This window comes from Schistocerca gregaria, chromosome 3 (genome assembly GCF_023897955.1).
Source record: "Schistocerca gregaria isolate iqSchGreg1 chromosome 3, iqSchGreg1.2, whole genome shotgun sequence".
NCBI classification, from domain to species: Eukaryota; Metazoa; Arthropoda; class Insecta; order Orthoptera; family Acrididae; genus Schistocerca; species Schistocerca gregaria.
Window position 1 is genome coordinate 434014052 of NC_064922.1, and position 18358 is coordinate 434032409.

General features: G+C 42.1%; 1 protein-coding gene across 1 annotated transcript in view; it reads right to left on the reverse strand.

The window, feature by feature from the left end:
- LOC126354564 (solute carrier family 22 member 7-like) overlaps window positions 1-18000 on the reverse strand; it is an 89716-nt gene extending 71716 nt beyond the window's left edge. Inside the window, exon 1 of the mRNA XM_050004308.1 lies at window positions 17905-18000. Within this exon, the coding sequence (XP_049860265.1) occupies window positions 17905-17928 (24 nt within the window). The 5' untranslated portion in view covers window positions 17929-18000. The remainder of the gene's footprint in view (window positions 1-17904) is intronic.
- Window positions 18001-18358: the final 358 nt, after the last annotated feature.

The window sequence follows — 18358 nt, forward strand, 5'->3', positions numbered from 1 at the left end:
GTCAAACTGGGTTGTTGCTTCTGAGTGTCATAATGTCTTCAGACTGAACACTAACTTCGACAACTAATTCCTCTTCACTAACGTCGATATGTGCAAATGGTAAAAGCCTTATAATTTCGTCACCAGAAATCGTATCGTAATCAGCCTAATATTCATTTCGCAGTGTCATTTACGCCATTAACACTTATATCTGAGCCGCGTATAAAGTGTGTAGATGAGTCAATGAGCTGTACAGTACCCATACATACCACAAAAATGGATGAACATACGTATGTAATAATGTATGTATTTCAGTATGTTCCACAACTCCTCCTAAACCAGCTGACGATTTAAACCAAAATTGGAACACATATCACTAACACTTATCGCTTAAGTGTAGGGTTGGGGGGAAGAAACAACTACCTCTCAAAGGGGTGCGAGGTCGGGGTGATAAAGCAGTATGGCCCACGATGTGCAAATACACGTATTTTATTTATCCATTATTCAAGTACGAGAGCAGGTAGCGACTTGCAGCAAACGTTACACGTAATTTCAATCCATTACGAAAGTTTGCCTCGCTGATATTCTCCACAAAATGACGAAACGGAAAAAGTTAATCGTTTACGAGACTGTCGCTATTCATGCACTGAAACTGCAGCATGAACCTCGAGGTTTCAATGTTTTTACCTCTATGACAATAAGTGTATTCTCAACAATAGACATATTCACCTAAACCTCTGGATGTACCTGCTAAATTATATCATTGTACAGCACATAGTTCACGGTTATGACGTTACAAAAATTGCACTGCTTGAAAATGAAACTACAGAATGAAATTCGATACACATACAGTTGGAATTTGTGTACAGTGACTCGAGAAATATTTTAACTAAATGACATTTGCGTACACCGGCAAATCCACGGGTAAAGAGCTCTTCCTAATCATCTGGGTCGATTTCAACCAAATTTGATACACGTTATACTGCTATCTGAAGGTAAGAACTAGCAACTTCCTGTTGGTATGGGGCTGATAATGTAGACACGAAAGAGGGAGGACGAGACGGACACACTCAGAGGAGGAAGAATAAGATGGACACCGACAGGGGGAGGAGAAGATGGGTAGAGAGAGGGTAGATGAGCAGAGAAAGGAAAGAGAAGCTGGACAGAGACCAAGAGGAGACGGGGTGAGATGGGCAGAAAGAGGCGGACAAGGAGAATGGCCAGTGAAGCGGAGATGAGGGGTTGGAGAGAGAAGGAAAAGAGGAGGAAATGGGCGGAGACAGGGGAAGAAGGAGCTGGGCATAGCGAGTGGGAAGAGGAGAGGGCAGGATGAGATGGACAAAGAGTGGGGTTACAGAAGGTGGACAGAGAGAGCGGTGAAAGAGGTGGACTGAGAGGTGGGAAAGAAAGAGATAGATAGAAGATTGGAATGAAAACATACGCTGGCAACTCTGCGTACTTAACTCCTCTGTACCGAAGAAGACGATCTGGATGAACCGGAGATCCATGTTAATGAGGGAATGAAAAATGAGGATCTACCGTAGCTCCTGTAGCCCAATTTAAAATTTATGGCTTTTGACCGCGAGCCGGTCAGCCAGCCGCTGCCGCCACTGGTGGGCCGCCTGCGTCAGTGTAACTCCAGTGCTCTCCGCTTCCACTGTGCTGCCGCGCCTGTTGTGCAAAGAATTGTGTCTGTCAATTGTGAAGTATGCCACTGCCTAAGCACCGATAATTTCCCTGTTTCAAGAAAACTCGGCTCCTGCCATAAAAGAATTTTTTTAATAATTTAAATTCAGACGCGTTTAAACTGTGTTTCAGGTGGTCGGAAGTCATACGAATATATCTTGGGCTACTGTTCACCAAAGTAAATAAGAAATGGCCACGTTTGTGTACATGGCGCAAATCAGGTTTGTAAAAGTAACCATGGTGCAATCCTATAAAGAAACCAAGAAATTTTGTAAATAAAAGCAAAATTCAGCCACCAAGAATTTGTTCATCTTAGTTACTGTAGAAGAAATCCAAACACTATGACCCACTGCCACTTTATATTTTTTGAAAATACATATGGTTCTTCTTTTGCCGTTTTTGATCCTTGCGTTTAGGAGAACTACTACATTCAGTCTTTGCGGGTTAATGGTCTATTCTATCCACGTTTGTATCCAGGGAGCATACAGAGCATTGCTTTTTCATCAAGAGAGCATGGTCAGTGGTGTTCAATGGTCTCTCAGCTTCCTTTGCAGAATTCCAAGCTCTAGAGTTGTAATAACAAATGATGCCTTCGATTCCACTTTCTCCGTGCCTCTTTTGAAAGGAATCCGTACATTTACCAGGGAAACATTATAAAGGTAAAAAAATATTCTCAAATAAAACCTCATGCTCTTCATAGTGTGCCACCATCCTGTCAGTCATGTCTATCCCACCCATAAATTTATTGTACCATACTCTGGCATATAGGCTCTGTTTTGAAGCTTGCGTGGCTCTTCATTTCCCATATTTCGACAGTACCAACAGGTGAAATGAAATTTTCACTCTGCAACGGATTGTGTGCTGATGAAACGTCTTTGAAAATAAAGATTGTGAAGTCAAGGCGGGACTTGTTTCTTTGGTAACTCAGTTGCTGGAGCACTTGCCCGCGAAAGGGAAAGATCCCAGCTTCTTGTCTTGGTCTGGCGCACATCTTGTATCTGCCAGGAAGTTTAGATATCAGTTGTACTCCAATAAAGGTAGATTCCATGTGGACAATATTCATGTCCACCCATCGCACAATTGTTACACTTTCATTAATGCCAGAAATAGATATTGAAACTCGGCCTGATTTTACTGGAGCTTCGCTGTTGGTCAATTTACTCTCTGCAGGGTGTTCCATATTATGTTCCTCGATTCAAGAATTTCCTTTTGCTTCCGATTTGAACGCAGTGGTAATGCTGAGAATTGATTTAAAGAATTATATTGTGAAATTTTCCTTCCAGCACCTGGGACATTCTTACTATAGTGTTACCAACAGTACCAAAGTTAAAGCATGATGTGACATTCTGCTCCTGCCTTCTTCGTTGGTACGTCTGAATTAATATCACGTATCCATCTCATCTGGAGTATATCTACTCTTCGAAACGACGCTTTTTCTGCGTAGACTTTGTATATTCTTTTGACCTGCTTTTAGCTTTGAAGGGTATAATCATTTCATCTGCAGACTGATACTCCATACAATTTACAGTCGTTCAAAGGACAGAATAACAAATCATTGTAGCGAAATGCTCCTGCAAGATAATACAAATTACGATCTGAAATGTACATGTACAAGCAGTCACTAACTGTCTTCAGTCTCAAAATATATCTCTTTCCATAACAGCTGACGATCGAAAATTGGGAACTTGGTAGCCAGCTTATGGGACCACAACGGCCACAAATGATCCCTGAAGAGGTTCAAATGTAGAACATATTTCTGATGTCATTATTGGCATTACATTGTTTTTGTAGGAGATAGAGACCTTAACGCGATTCTCTATCTTCGCAAAGAGGGTAGAGCACCAGCGGCTACCTGTACACACAACATGTCGCGACAAAGTCGCAACTTCAAACTTTCAGCATCAGGGGAGAACTAATGTAAGTTCTCCATAGTGCTGTTACTCTCAATGACAACAAACACCTTTTATGAATTAGTCTTTAAGCCTGTTCCGACTGGTCGACTGCTACCTAGAAGGCAGTAAGATGAGCGATCTGTGATCTTAGACATGTGTAATCAAACTATGCCGCCAATCCTTGCGGCCACTACAGCCAGATGATCAGTTCTGATGATGCCACTACTCCTTTATACGAGCAGCTCCTAATCTGGCTTCACGAGGCTGAGTGAATCCCGTTCCAGGTCTTCCTACCACAGGAAAAAAAAAACCGGGGAGGTACCGGTAATCGAACCCGGGTCCTTCCTCGCCAAAAGTTCTACAGTATATTGTGGCAGCAATGCGTGAGGAGGGTGGTGATTACTGTCTTTGCAGCGTCCTCTCCTTGTGATAGAATGTGTGCTGGAGAAAGGTTGCATCATCGGATCCCTGCATCTCTCTCCATAAGTGCCTCAAGAAAGAGTTTATATATTTATATACTCTACTTGGGTTGTGATGGTAAAGGATATGACGAGGACAGATCCTACGAACTCTAGTACAAGCTCAAAATCTCGTGTACGCACAGTCTTCCGGTTCCCTGCACGTTCGTCTGTCTGCAAGGACCCGTGATAACAGAAACGTCCAAAAAAGACGCGATATGTTGTGTGATGTGTTTGGTGTCGGTGAGGGTATTTGTTTTGGTACAGCCGCGCTGTCTCTCGACCGTTTCCATCTGATTACCGTAAACAGACGCCATCTCGGCTTGTTAGCGACATGAATACAGGAACATTCTGTTGCTTACAGTATGCTGTGTTAATCAGACAGCTTGCAAGACAAACGGAACAGTTGGCGCATGGTCAGAGGGACTGTCATTCGTCAACTCCATCTACCGTGACACCCACAAATTTCCGGACACATGTTCATAGGGCTTTTTTCCCCTCTATTTCCAATAAGGAATCCGTCTCTGTTCTAGTCTTTGAATTTAACGCAACAGATAGCAGAGTAACTCAGAACGCACTATGGATTAGCACATATGACAAGATGCATTTTTTCTTCGTTTCATAAATCACCCTTTGAAAGTGTTAACGAAGAAAACCGCTTAGATAATAGTGAAACCCTATAACTTTCCGCAGCTTATGCACTGTGTCGATGATTTGCGGCTTCTTCTCGGATGTATGCGTCCACGCAAGCGTTTCTCTGGGGATGTAGTCAGCATTGCACACCTGACAGACTTCCTGTTTTAAGTCGTCACCGATTACTCTCCATTCTGTCTGAGCTCACTACGAGGTGCATTCAAGTTCTAAGGCCTCCGATCTTTTTTTTTCTTATTAACTACTCACCCGAAATCGATGAAACTGGCAATTCTTCTCGACATAATCGCCCTGCAGACGTACACATTTTTCACGACGCTGACGCCATGATTCCATGGCAGCGGCGAAGGCTTCTTTAGGAGTCTGTTTTGACCACTGGAAAATCGCTGAGGCAATAGCAGCACGGCTGGTGAATGTGCGGCCACGGAGAGTGTCTTTCATTGTTGGAAAAAGCCAAAAGTCGCTAGAAGCCAGATCAGGTGAGTAGGGAGCATGAGGAATCACTTCAAAGTTATCACGAAGAAACTGGTGCGTAACGTTAGCTCGATGTGCGGGTCCGTTGTCTTGGTGAAACAGCTTACGCGCAGCCCTTCCCGGACGTTTTTGTTGCTGTGCAGGAAGGAAATTGTTCTTCAAAGCATTTTCGTAGGATGCACCTGTTACCGCAGTGCCCTTTGGAACGCAATGGGTAAGGATTACGCCCAGAACATGGACACCATAATTTTTTCAGCACTGGCGGTAACCCGAAATTTTTTTGGTGGCGGTGAATCTGTGTGCTTCCATTGAACTAACTGGCGCTTTGTTTCTGTACTGAAAAATGGCATCCACGTCTCATCCATTGTCACAACCGACGGAAAGAACGTCCCATTCATGCTGTCGTTGCGCGTCGACATTGCTTGGCAACACGTCACACGGGCAGCCATGTGGTCGCCCGTCAGCATTCGTGGCACCAACCTGGATGAAACGTTTCGCATTTTCAGGTCGTCATGCAGGATTGTGTGCACAGAACCCACAGAAATGCCAACTCTGGAGGCGATCTGTTCAACAATCATTCGGCGATCCCCCAAAACAATTCTCTCCACTTTCTCGATCATGTCGTCAGACCGGCTTGTCCGAGCCCGAGGTTGTTTCGGTTTGTTGTCACACGATGTTCTGCCTTCATTAAACTGTCCCACCCTCGAACGCACTTTCGACACATCCATAACTCCATCAACACATGTGTCCTTCAACTGTCGATGAATTTCAATTGGTTTCACACCACGTAAAATCACGCTGTTCGAGTAAGGAAAACGTCGCCATTTTAAGTATTTAAAACAGTTCTCATTCTCGCCGCTGGCGGTAAAATTCCTTCTGCCGTACGGTGCTGCCATCTCTGGGGCACTTGAATGCACCTCGTACAGCGATCCAGGCCTGTCAGTTTAGCTTGAACAACTCTCGTTCGAATGGACTGAACGTGCCATACACTTTCAGATTACTCCATTATGTAATTATGTTGTCACCCCCCTCCCTCTAACCGCTGATGTTTATCTGTGTTAACAGAGTAAAAAAAGGAGCAAATAACGTAAGTTCTGTTTGAAAGAGTAGTAACTGAAGAGACAAGCGTATTCTCACGTTAATCTACTCCAGGAACTGAAGTTAGCCACAAAACACGGGCAGAGTTGTCTTGCAATGAGTGGAAGTACTTTTTTGTAACTCTTGTTATTGTTAGCACCGTTAACTCAGAGAAAAAATACGCTGATGAGAAATGTGATCTATCCTAATGAGTTATTTACAGCAATTCTGAGTTTCCTATCCATGAGGACACATTTAGAGTACATTAAAGTCTCTACTATCATATCATATCAGGTATCCTGAAATATGTGGAGCAGGTTCTGCGTATGCACTACATGCAGCAACGAAAACGCACATATAATCACACTGCTTCACCGTCTACTTTAGCAACATTCAGTACGTATTATAAAAATCTATGTACTTATGGATGTCTGTTTATATGGTACCATGTATGTTCTTCATCTTTTCCTAATCCCGCAGCTCGTGGTCTAGCGGCTAGCGTTGCTGTCTCTGGATCACGGGGTCCCGGGTTCTATTCTCGGTCTGATTGGAGATTTTGTCTGCCCTGGGACTGGGTATTTGTGTTATCCTCATCATTAAATCATCATCATCATCATTCGTGCTGTGGCTAGACTGGACTGTGCAAAAAAAAAAAAGGACTGTGTGAAATTGGGCCTCTGTCATCCTAAGCACCTGGAACGATTTCAGTCGAATTTGGTGCACAAATTAGTTACGATCTGGAAAGAATTACTGGGGGGGGGGGGGGGGTAAAAAAGGCAAGCCTTCTATTGGGATGGGGTGATAAAGTGCAGAGAGTAGGGGGAACGAGCAGTTGGACAGAGAGAGGTGTACGAGGATATGCACAGAAAGTGGAGCGGAGGAGGTGGTCACGGGAGTTTGGGGGTGGGCAGTGAGAGGGGAAAGGAGTAGATGGGCAAATAGTAGGTGGACGTAAGCACGTATCCGCGGAACACCGAGTACTCAGGTAGTTATAAACAAAGACAAATATTAAATAGGCAAAATCATTGTACCCAGACATGGATGTGGAAAGTACATTACTGACTCTTTGTTGCTGTTCGTTACGACAATAGCACTGGTTTAAATTAGGGTGAGAAGGTTCTGAACATACTGAGTTTGTCTGGCGTGCTTTTTGCTGTGTGGTGGATCGTGAACTGGTCAAGCTCGGAGAAGCTTAATTGATGTTGCTGTAATGATGTGAAGGAACTTAAGAAATATTCAATAATGTGTGGTTGTTACGTAGTTACTTGGTTAGTTTCATTTTCCATGAATTACTTGTGTGATAAATCTTAACGACGTGGAAGAAATCGTTTTATACTCACATCACAAATTATTTTGTAAAAATATACCTACAAGGTTTATACATTACAGAGTGCAGCAATCAGTCGTTCATTTTTAGATTTTATTACACATATCCTGATTTCGCCTAGTGGCTATCCATTCTCAATGCACTATTTTCTATTCTCGATGCGTGGAAGATCCTGTTGTTCGGGCGTCAGTCACATTTTCTTCCGAATGGAAGATAACCTGATATCTACAAGTTGATCATTTACAAGCAGTTGCTTTTGTTAAAAAAATAATAAAGACACGCAGATGTGAGTTAATAATTCATACTCACCACCTTTTACACATTACAACAAAATATAAATTCTCCTGTGGGAATAAAAGGATCTGTCAAGGAAAATATTTTTCCGTTTATTTTCAGATTTTACATTGCTGTCTGTCAGACATTTCATGTTACTGGGTAAGTGACCAAAAAGGTTTGGTTGCAGCACTATGCACCCATTTTTGTGCTAACCACAAACTTAAAGTGGCGTAACGAATGTAATTCTTTTCTTCTTTCCTTGAAATAGTGCACATCATTGTTCCCTTTGAACTGTAATGGGCTACCTACGACAAATTTCATGACGGAGTAAATATAATGCGAAGTAATAGTCAAAATGCGTAACTCTTTAAACACATGTCTATAAGATTATCCTTGGTGAGCACCACATTTTACTCTTACAGCGCGTTTCTGAGCAATGAAAACTTTCTTAAAGATGTGTTACCCCAGAAAATTATTCCACGCCAAATTATTAAAAGAAAATATGCAAAATACAACAGCTAACTTATTTGTCTCTCCAACCTTTGCAGTGATTCTAAGTGCAAATATGGGTGAACTCAATTGTTTCAGAAGTTCCAAAAAGTGCTTTTACCCATTTTAAATTCCCAACAACAAGCACACACAGGAATTTTAAAATTGCGCCCTATTTATTATTTCCTCACCACGTGTTTCACTTAACATTGGTGTAGTAACTCTTGATGTGCTGAACTGAATACGTTGTGCCTTTTTTAAAACTGGGAGTGGGACCATTCGGAGGAAACCAGTTAATGATACTTTTAAGAAATGGTTCAAATGGCTCTGAGCACTATGGGACTTAACATCTTAGGTCATCAGTCCCCTAGAACTTAGAACTACTTAAACCTAACTAACCTAAGGACATCACACACATCCATGCCCGAGGCAGCATTCGAACCTGCGACCGTAGCAGTCCCGTGGTTCCGGACGGAAGCGCCTAGAACCGCACGGGCACCGCGGCCGGCGATATTTTTAAGAACCTTGTCTGTCATTTCTACTGTTTCTCTATTCGCGCTTGGATTGATTACAATACTAGTATCATCTGCCATAAGAACTAATTCTCCCTGTTATATATTAGACGGAAAATCGTTAACACATATGAGGAGAATAGCGGATATATCATTGAGCCTTGGGAAATCCCACACTTGATTTCTCCTCAGCCAGAGTAATGTCCCCGGACTACATTGGCTGAATTACTAAATACTACTTTGTGCATTCTTTTGGTTAGATATGGCATTATCCCTTAAAGATCAATTTATCTAAAAGAGGGACGCAGGGCGAACGAATGTGTAGTTTCCATCTAAATTGCCACCTTCGGCTTATAACGGCACGTCATTAATGCATTGCTCAGCACCCGAGGTTGGCTGGCATCTAAATCGCTGCGTTTCAGTTCGTCGTCTCGTCCCACACTCGCCATGTTGCGTTCTCCGGCCGCCAGACCAGTGGTACTACACCGTGCACGCCAGTCGCACCCCAACACTCGTTCCGACTGCCGGTCTTGCTACGGTATCTTCAGGCCGAAATGATAGGCCTACCACAGCAACGTGTTTCAGGACCTTAGAAACGTCGCGTCAACGCACTTAGTATCACTTGACGACCTACTTGCTCGTCCAGTACGTCGAACGTTGGCAGACATCAGCTTTCACTGCGGCCCAGAGACAGACAGTTGTCAAACCACATACGCTTTTTGAGTTTACGATGCACATTTCTCATCATTTACCTTCACGATGAGGAGAGGAGTTACATGAAGCAGCAAGTAACTGACATATCGGACAGAATCAAACCATGACCGTTAAAGAAGATATTGCAGGAGCCCGCACAGTGCTCATAACACTGTAGTGGAAACGTCATGTGGAAAGAAGTTCGAAATTTTTTAACCCTTGTCACATGACTCCCTACGATACAATCAAATCTCACATACTGATTATTAGCAATGTAAAAACATATCATAATAAAGCTTTTGGTTGGTGACAGGAGGCAACATCGGAACTACATACGTTTTCAGCCGTGTTCGAAACACGATTATTATTTTTATTATTGTATTTTTTTTTCATTTATCTACTCACGTCCGTATAAAATTACTACACGAATGTTTTCCTGGGTGCCGCGCGGGATTAGCCGAGCGGTCTGGGGCGCTGCAGTCATGGATTGTGCGGCTGGTCCCGGCGGACGTTCGAGTCCTCCCTCGGGCATGGGTGTGTATGTTTGTCCTTAGGATTATTTAGGTTAAGTAGTCAGTAAGCGTAGGGACTGATGACCTTAAAAGTTAAGTCCCATATTTCACACACATTTGAACATTTTTTTTTTCCAATGCATGTTGAAAAAGGCAATATCTTATTCGTCTACTAATTGTCTGTCTGGTGAAAAAAAAAGTACCGAGAATATTATTTGAAGCTGTTTTCGGCGAAATCCCTGTAGTGTTTCTCGATTCATAATAAGTTGCAAACGTTAGTTTCCGGTAAAATGATGCATGCTTTACCGCGAAATTATAGCCTACACGCAAAATCTTCAGCAATGTTAAATACATTTCTTCGCACTATGATCGTGGTGTTCGGAATTTCTACGCTTCGGATGCTTCTATGATAATTATCATCCAAGGAAATGCACCAAATGTTAGTGAAGAATGAATATAAAAAATGCTAAGAATTAACTTTGATAATCTGACGAGAACCGGTGTTATCACTGCGGTAAGGCCGTTGGCAGAAGAAAGCATTACAGTGATGGGAAAAATGGCGAAACAGGAAAAGCGCTATAAGAATTAAATATAAGGATACGGAATTTAAAAAGATTGTAACTACTGAGAAATACTAAACACACATACTCGTACATTATGTATTAAAAGTATGACACTTATTGCGGAAGCCAGCTATAATTTCATAATTAATTTAACATCATTTTATCGTCTGATTTGATTACAAATGTGCGTTTAGTAATCTTCTACGGACATTGGTAGATAAACGAAAGAAAAACTAATAAAATGAAATCAATAACCGGATTTCGAACGCGAGCACACGGTGTGCAAAGGTAGTGAACTGCATCCCCAATCACCGTGCAAACCATTTCGGGTGAAGTGACTGCGATTTAAAAGGCGTATGAAATACGATGAAAAATGTGACGGCAGTTTTCTCAGAAACACTCGGATAAGCCGACACCGGTGTTCTCTAATTCTGAGCACTCTTCCACGAACAAAAATATCTGGGAAATCGGGCAATGGCACTTGCCGTGTTCCCCTCGCCAGCAGCGGACGGCACCACCCACCCCTCATTGGTTCTCGCGAATAAATACGACGGTGCTACCACACTGGCCAGGTACTACTATCGCTTTCTTACTACTCCTAAAACATTAGAGGGGTATTATTGCGTTTCTAGGGTCGTTACAATAAAAATGGTAGCACTTTTCTTGAATAATTTCACGCTATTACCTGAAATTGGAAGTGTTGTTACGTACGAATACTGCTCGTGGTCTTGCGGTTGGCTGTGCTAACTCTGGCTCACAGCGTCCTGGGTTCCATTACCGCCTGATAGCGGATTTCCTCCAGTAGGAAATGTGTCTGTGTGTTTCTGTCTGTGCGTGGGGGTCTGTGTGTTTTTCTCATAATCATTACATCATGATCGACGCGCAATTTGCCGAAACGGCGTCAAATGAGAAGCATTGTACCAGGAGGTCTAATTCCCAGGAAGGGGCTCCCATCCAAAAATGCCATACACAGAAATCTTAATCTAATAGTTCTCACAATCCGCCCAGGACGATCAAATACACCTAAATCTATTCGCTAGGAGTACGATGGTGCAGTGGGCAATGTTCTGCAGCCACAGTTCAGAGGAGAGGAATCAGATCCTGTTCTTAAGCTGTAATCACCGTGGCAAAGACGACGCCACCGAAGGTCTCCCGATAACATCGACAGACAATTTCGTTACAGTACGTCCTATATCCTTCGCCAGTTTTTCCCGATGGCAAGGAGATTAGAATTAAATCACCTCTGTCTCGCCATGGACTTGGCGAGTACTGGAGTTTTTTCCTTAGCTAGTTGAATAATCAGCAAGATTCACGAAAATACTCTGACGGAAAAAACCGCAAATCCAAAATATAATTAATGCAGAATAATGAATCTTCGGGAATACATTTGTCTAGGTAACGTAACTACTGGCCATTAAAGTTGCTACATCAAGAAGAATGCAGATGATAAACAGGTATTCATTGGACAAACTGACATATGATTACATTTTCACTCAATTTTGGTGCATAGATCCTGAGAAATCAGTACCCAGAACAACCACCTCTTGCCGTAATAACGGCCTCGATACGACTGGGCATTGAGTGAAACAGAGCTTGGATGGAGTTTACAGGTACAGCTGCCCATGCTGCTTCAACACGATACCATACTTCATCAAGAGTAGTGACTGGGGTATTGTGATGAGCCAGTTGCTCGGCCACCATTGACCAGACGTTTTCAATTGGTGAGAGATCTGGAGAAAGTGCTGGCCAGGGCAGCAGTCAAATACTTTCTCTATCCAGAAAGGCCCGTACAGGACCTGCAACATGCGGTCCTGCATTATCCTGCTGAAATGTAGGGTTTCGCAGGGATCGAATGGAGGGTAGAGCCACGGGTCGTAACACATCTGAAATGTATCGTCCACTGTTCAAATTGCCGCCAATGGGAACAAGAGGTGATCGAGACGTGTAACCAATGTCACACCATACCATCACGCCGGGTGATACGCCAGTATGGCGATGACGAATACACGCTTTGTAACGTTCCCTGGCAGCACACACAATATTAATAAAATGAAATGACATTTAATTGTACAATGTACGCTGCTATGAAGCAATTCGTATGTTCTGTAATTGTTTAACAAAAAATATTATTTAATTTTGTATAAAGACGTTGGTTATTATTGTAATATTTTCTGTAATAATATTCCCGATGTGTTTACGAATGTAGTATTTCTATACTCATAATGTAATTACGAAATACGTTAATATCTGTGATGAAAATAATGTAAAATATAGCCACAGAGGAAAATAATGTTGTAAGATTACAAAGAGACATTCATAATCAGCAATAATATAAATATTCTCATTAAAGCTTCCAATGTGCGTTCACCGCGATGTCGCCAAACACGGATGCGACCAATATGATGCTGTAAACAGAAACTGGATTCATCCGAAAAAATGACGTTTTGTCATTCGTGCAACCAGGTTCGTCGTTGAGTACACCATCGCAGGTGCTCCTGTCTGTGATGCAGCGTCAAGGTTAACCGCAGCCATGGTCTCCGAGCTGATAGTCCATGCTGCTGCAAACGTCGTCGAACTGTTCGTGCAAATAGTTGTCGTCTTGCAAACATCCCCATCTGTTGACTCAGGGATCGAGACGTGGCTGCACGATCCGTTACAGTCATGAGGATAAGAAGCCTGTCATCTCGACTGCTAGTGACACGAGGCCGTTGAGATACAGCACGGCCTTCCATATTACCCTCCTGAACCCACCGATTCCATATTCTGCTAACAGTCATTGTATCTCGACCAACGCGAGCAGCAATGTTGCGATACGATAAACCTCAATCGCGATAGGCTACAATCCGACCTTTATCAAAGTCTGAATCGTGATGGTACGTTTTTCTCGTCCTTATACGAGGCATCACAACAAAGTTTCACCAGGCAACGCTGGTCAACAGCAGTTTGTGAATGGGAAATCGGTTGGAAAGTTTCCTCATGTCAGCACGTTGTAGCTGTCACCACCGGCGCCAACCTTGTGTGAATGCTCTGAAAAGCTAATCATTTGCATATCACAGCATCTTCTTCCTGTCGGTTAAATTTCGAATCTGTAGAACGTCATTTTCGGATGTAGCAATTTTAATGGCCAGTAGTGTATTTAAGTGACTGACATTGCAAGATCACAGATTAAGGTAAGGGGTTGATAAGCCATTGCAAATGTGAAATGCTGGTACATTAATAAGCTGTGTAACCGCCAGAACTCTGAATACAAGCATGTAAACATGCATGCAGTGTGTTGTACAGGTGCCGGTGGTTAGTTTGAGGGATGGAGTTACATGCCTGTTGCACTTTGAAAGTACAGGATCTGTTAATGCGTTTGGTGATGACGCTGGAGTTATCCATCGACGACAGAGATGGTGATCGAACAGACTAAGGCAACATCCCGACACTCTGTAGAGCACGTTAGGTTGCAACAGTGGTATGTGGGCGCCCGTTATCGTGTTGGAAAACATCCCCTGGATTGCTGTTCATGAATGGCAGCAAAGGGTGTTAAATCACCACGTTCACATACAAATTTGTAGTCTGGGTGCGTGGAATAACCACGAGATTGCTCCTGCTGTCATCCGAAATTGTAACCCAAGCCATAACTGCAGGTGCGGGTCCAGTGTGTCTTACACGCAGACATGTTGGATGCAGGCGGTCAACTGGCCTCCTCCTAACCAAGACAACGCAATCACTGCCACCGTAACAGAGCTCTCGCTTGACACCACTCCAGTCACTAATGGCGACGGTTTGTTGTCAGCGGAATGCACGCTATAGGACGTCTGGCTCGGAGCTGTCAAGTAACCTATTTGTAACAGTTTGTTGTGTCACTGTGGTGCCACGTACTGTTCAAATTGCTGCTACATGTACAGTACGATACGCCAGAGCCATGCGGCAAACACGATGGACTTCCCTCTCGGTAGCGCCACGTGGCCGTCTGGAGCCCGGTCTTCTTGCGACCGTACATTTTCGTGACAAGCACTGCTAGCAATCATGTACAGTGGCTACATTCCTGCAAAGTATTTCTGCAGTATCGCAGAGGAAACATCCAGCTTGACATAGCCTTAGTATATGACCTCGTTCAAACTCAGTGAGGTGCTGATAATGGCGTCTTGGTCGCCTTTAAGGCATCCTTATCTAACGTCACCTCACAATGTCCAGTCTGAAAGATAACTAACGCTCATGACCGCTACAGTGTCTATTCAAAGCAAACCTGATTTGTATTCTCAGAATGGTTTTACTAGCGCCACACTTACGCTACTGGCGTGAAATTTGAATAACATCTTCTTACAAATATAGAAAAACGCCTGCCGAGTTTCGTTTATGTCCCACAGCTTCTTCTTGGTCTTGAGATTTTTTTCGAGTGCATATTGAAAAGACGTTGTCTTTATTCCTCTGTTAATGGTCTGTCTGGTGAATGAATTAAGGGAAAACAAAAAAAAACAACAATAAATGATTTTGGTTGACACTGTAAAGCTAGATTGCAAACCTCATGCGCTACTTCAAATAAAATCATCAGAACATACATATGTCCATTAACTTTCAATGGTCATCATTCAGCGTACGTGTGAAAGACAAAAAGAAAATTAGATTAAGACTTAACAGCTAAACCACTGAAAATTGGATCCACGTAAGTCACATTTGCTAACCACCTCATACAACGGAATTGCGACTATACTGGCATAAAAACACCTGTTACTAGTACTTATAGTTCGTAGACAGCTAATGCACACCTGTCACAATAAAGAAATCCACTACAGTAACTTTTAAGTTTCAGAATTGACATTTGCCACCTTTTTCACCTGAACACATACTTTTTGAAATTATAAACAAGGCCTACAACTTCTGTTACAGATTCAGCCTGCTTGACATACTGTATTTTAAGTTTAGACGCGATGCTGAAACACGCATAATGTAATATAACGTTCAGTTAATATATATATATATATATATATATATATATATATATATATATATGTACTGAACGTTATATTATATTACGCGTGTTCTGTGGCTGTATATATACTCTGTAATATTATATTTAAAAAAACAACATACAGTCACGATTTTTAGAACAGCATTAACTTTTAATTAAAACTATTGGAGCAAAGCATCATTTACGATTTATTTGCTATTTTCTGCTATTGTAAACATAAAACGACCAAGTAATGTTCCAAATGTTCGGTAGTCCGATCACTCTAAACATTTTTAGAAGCAGAAAAGGATCGTTCTGCATCAACTGTGGCACTATTTCAATTTGGGTACTATGTTGGCAGTTACTGTTTTTGGTAAATGTTCGCCTGTCCCATTAATAAAGCTATAAGTTTAGCAAAACGGTTCAAAGCCTGGCTTATTGTATAAATTATTTTCAAAATTTTCTTTATGTTTCCTTGGGAATATATACGGCAATGAGAAGTTCTGTAGAATAATTTTATTCATTGGCTGAATAGATTTATTCAGTGCCAAACCTTGGGTTTCACGGTTTTTAATACTTGCAGGTATACGGGAAAAATGGTCGCTAATTACAGAAATGTCTTTTTAATACCGTAATTATTAAAAACGTCCTTGCACTGGCAAACTGCCAAACCCTCAGCACTATCGAAGTCGTTTGTTACCTCTCCAATGGCCTCGAAATGTTAATTGTAAAACAACATAGCTTCAGCCCACCTACCCCAACGATTTACCACTGGTTGGGGGGTAAAGGCACCTTTGGTAGTTTTTCTTTGTAGGTCTTGAGGCGAGCAGGAGTCCTTAGAAACACTTCCTTTGTGGATGAAATCAGTTTATTTACATTCAGAAACGTGGAACGTACTTCTTCAGCAAGGCGATGAACTCCAGGAGCAAATCACGTCACATGAATCAAATTAGGATAAAACACTCGGAGAGTTTTTCTGTTTTGGTCATATAGGAAGCAGATCTGAAATAAACACAAACACCCTTTCATCTGCAGAAGATTCGGGAAATATTTTTCTGATACCCTCATTCAAAACTCTGGCGATCGTAGAATGATTTACTTTTTCAAGTTCTTTGCAGGCCGCTGAACAGGAAGAAGAACGCTCTTCTCTTAAAGCAGCAACAATTAAATCTGCAATGTAACGGCCACAAGTGTCTGTAGTTTCGTCAGCTGAAATCCAGGTAATTCTGTCCTTGAGTTCATTGCGTATTTCTTCCAGAACATTTACTGTCGGTATGTAATTTTTACGCAATGTTGATTCATCTGATATATTTTGTTTCAAACAATATTTGCGTAGGAAACCTTTGAGGATAGGGTTTGTACGTTTGTGAAGAGGAATATATCCATGTGAAGCCGACTTATTTGGTTACCTTTGGACAAATCCCTGCTACTGCAACTTGCTATTGTCAGAAGTTGTCGTGGTCCTTTCTTCTGCATTCCTGCGATATGATGACTTGTCTTGACATGATGGTCTATTTGAAGCTTTGTTTTGAATTTAATGTTTTTCTCACAAACTCGACGGTATAAATCAGTTCTGTCACATGTAAATGTTCCAGGATGGTCAGCTATCCATGAAACGAGGTTTCTTTTTCCGGGCGGCACGGCGCACAATACAATACACACTACACGTCGTGAAGACGTTCAGCTCTGTACAGGTAAATAGAAAGCTAAACTGAGATAATGGACGTGTGACTAAAAGCTTGCGTAGTTTAATTTAATTGTTGAAGACGCTTACGGTATGACAGCGGAGGGGATTAACCAGGGCGCGTGCGCAGGAGCATCTACTCTGTCTGCCTGTTCCTCTTCTGTAATGATTTCGCTAGGCAGTGGCCTCTCTGTTAGCGATGGCAAGCAGTTCTAGGTCACGGTCAATCCGTGAGACATCTCAGCTAGATGGAGCTAGAGACAGTCTTTCTAAATTTTTAAAATATTGTAAGCATAGAGCGTGACTAGTTTTTAGTTCAAATATGCAATAATCGGTGAAAAGGAGCCAAATATGCAAATGCATATGCAACATACAAATGCATATAATCCGGTCTCTGACTATAACCATTGCCTAGGGAGCGCATTGTTGGATCCAGTAGTATTGAGGCCTCAAGTAAAACAATGAGCGTCACTTTTACTCAGCAGCGAATTCGAAGTACTTATTATTATAAAAACTTATAAGAAATCCCTTTATCTGCTATGTAAAAAAATAGACGACAAATAAAATTGTGGAACAACAAAAGAAGCCTTCAGTTAGAGAGCAAAATCTGTTAAACTGAAATAAATTTGTAGGCACTCATAGAAATTGCATTCAAACTGGAGAAAAATACTCAAATGTGTGTAGGCAAAACATACCACTTCGGCTCCTCCATGAACCATTGCCGTGAACTGACTGGAGTTCTGAATGATAATGTGTGGCTTTAAAACGAACTGGTGCGTTGGAGAGATAGAGAAATCGTCGGCGCTTAGCGTAACGCGCCCGTCGTGCAAAATGGCATTCGCGCTGACAAGAAAGTCAGCAATCGCAGTTTTCCGGCAAGAAGACACCGTCAGAGAATGAGGAAGAGACAGCTTAGTCACTCAAGAGATTCTGGGCGTACTGGTTAGATAGGTCTGACACGATAATTACCGTTTATGAGTTCACACTTCTTATTAGGTGTTTCAGCGATTTGTTTTAATTCCAGTCCATGAAACTCATTGCCAGTGGAAAAAAAGTAAAGCTTTTCGTCAGGATTTTTTCAGGCTTTGTATCCTGATTGTATTTATGTGGCCATTCTCCTTAGATGTCAAGATAGAATCTACTGTCTTG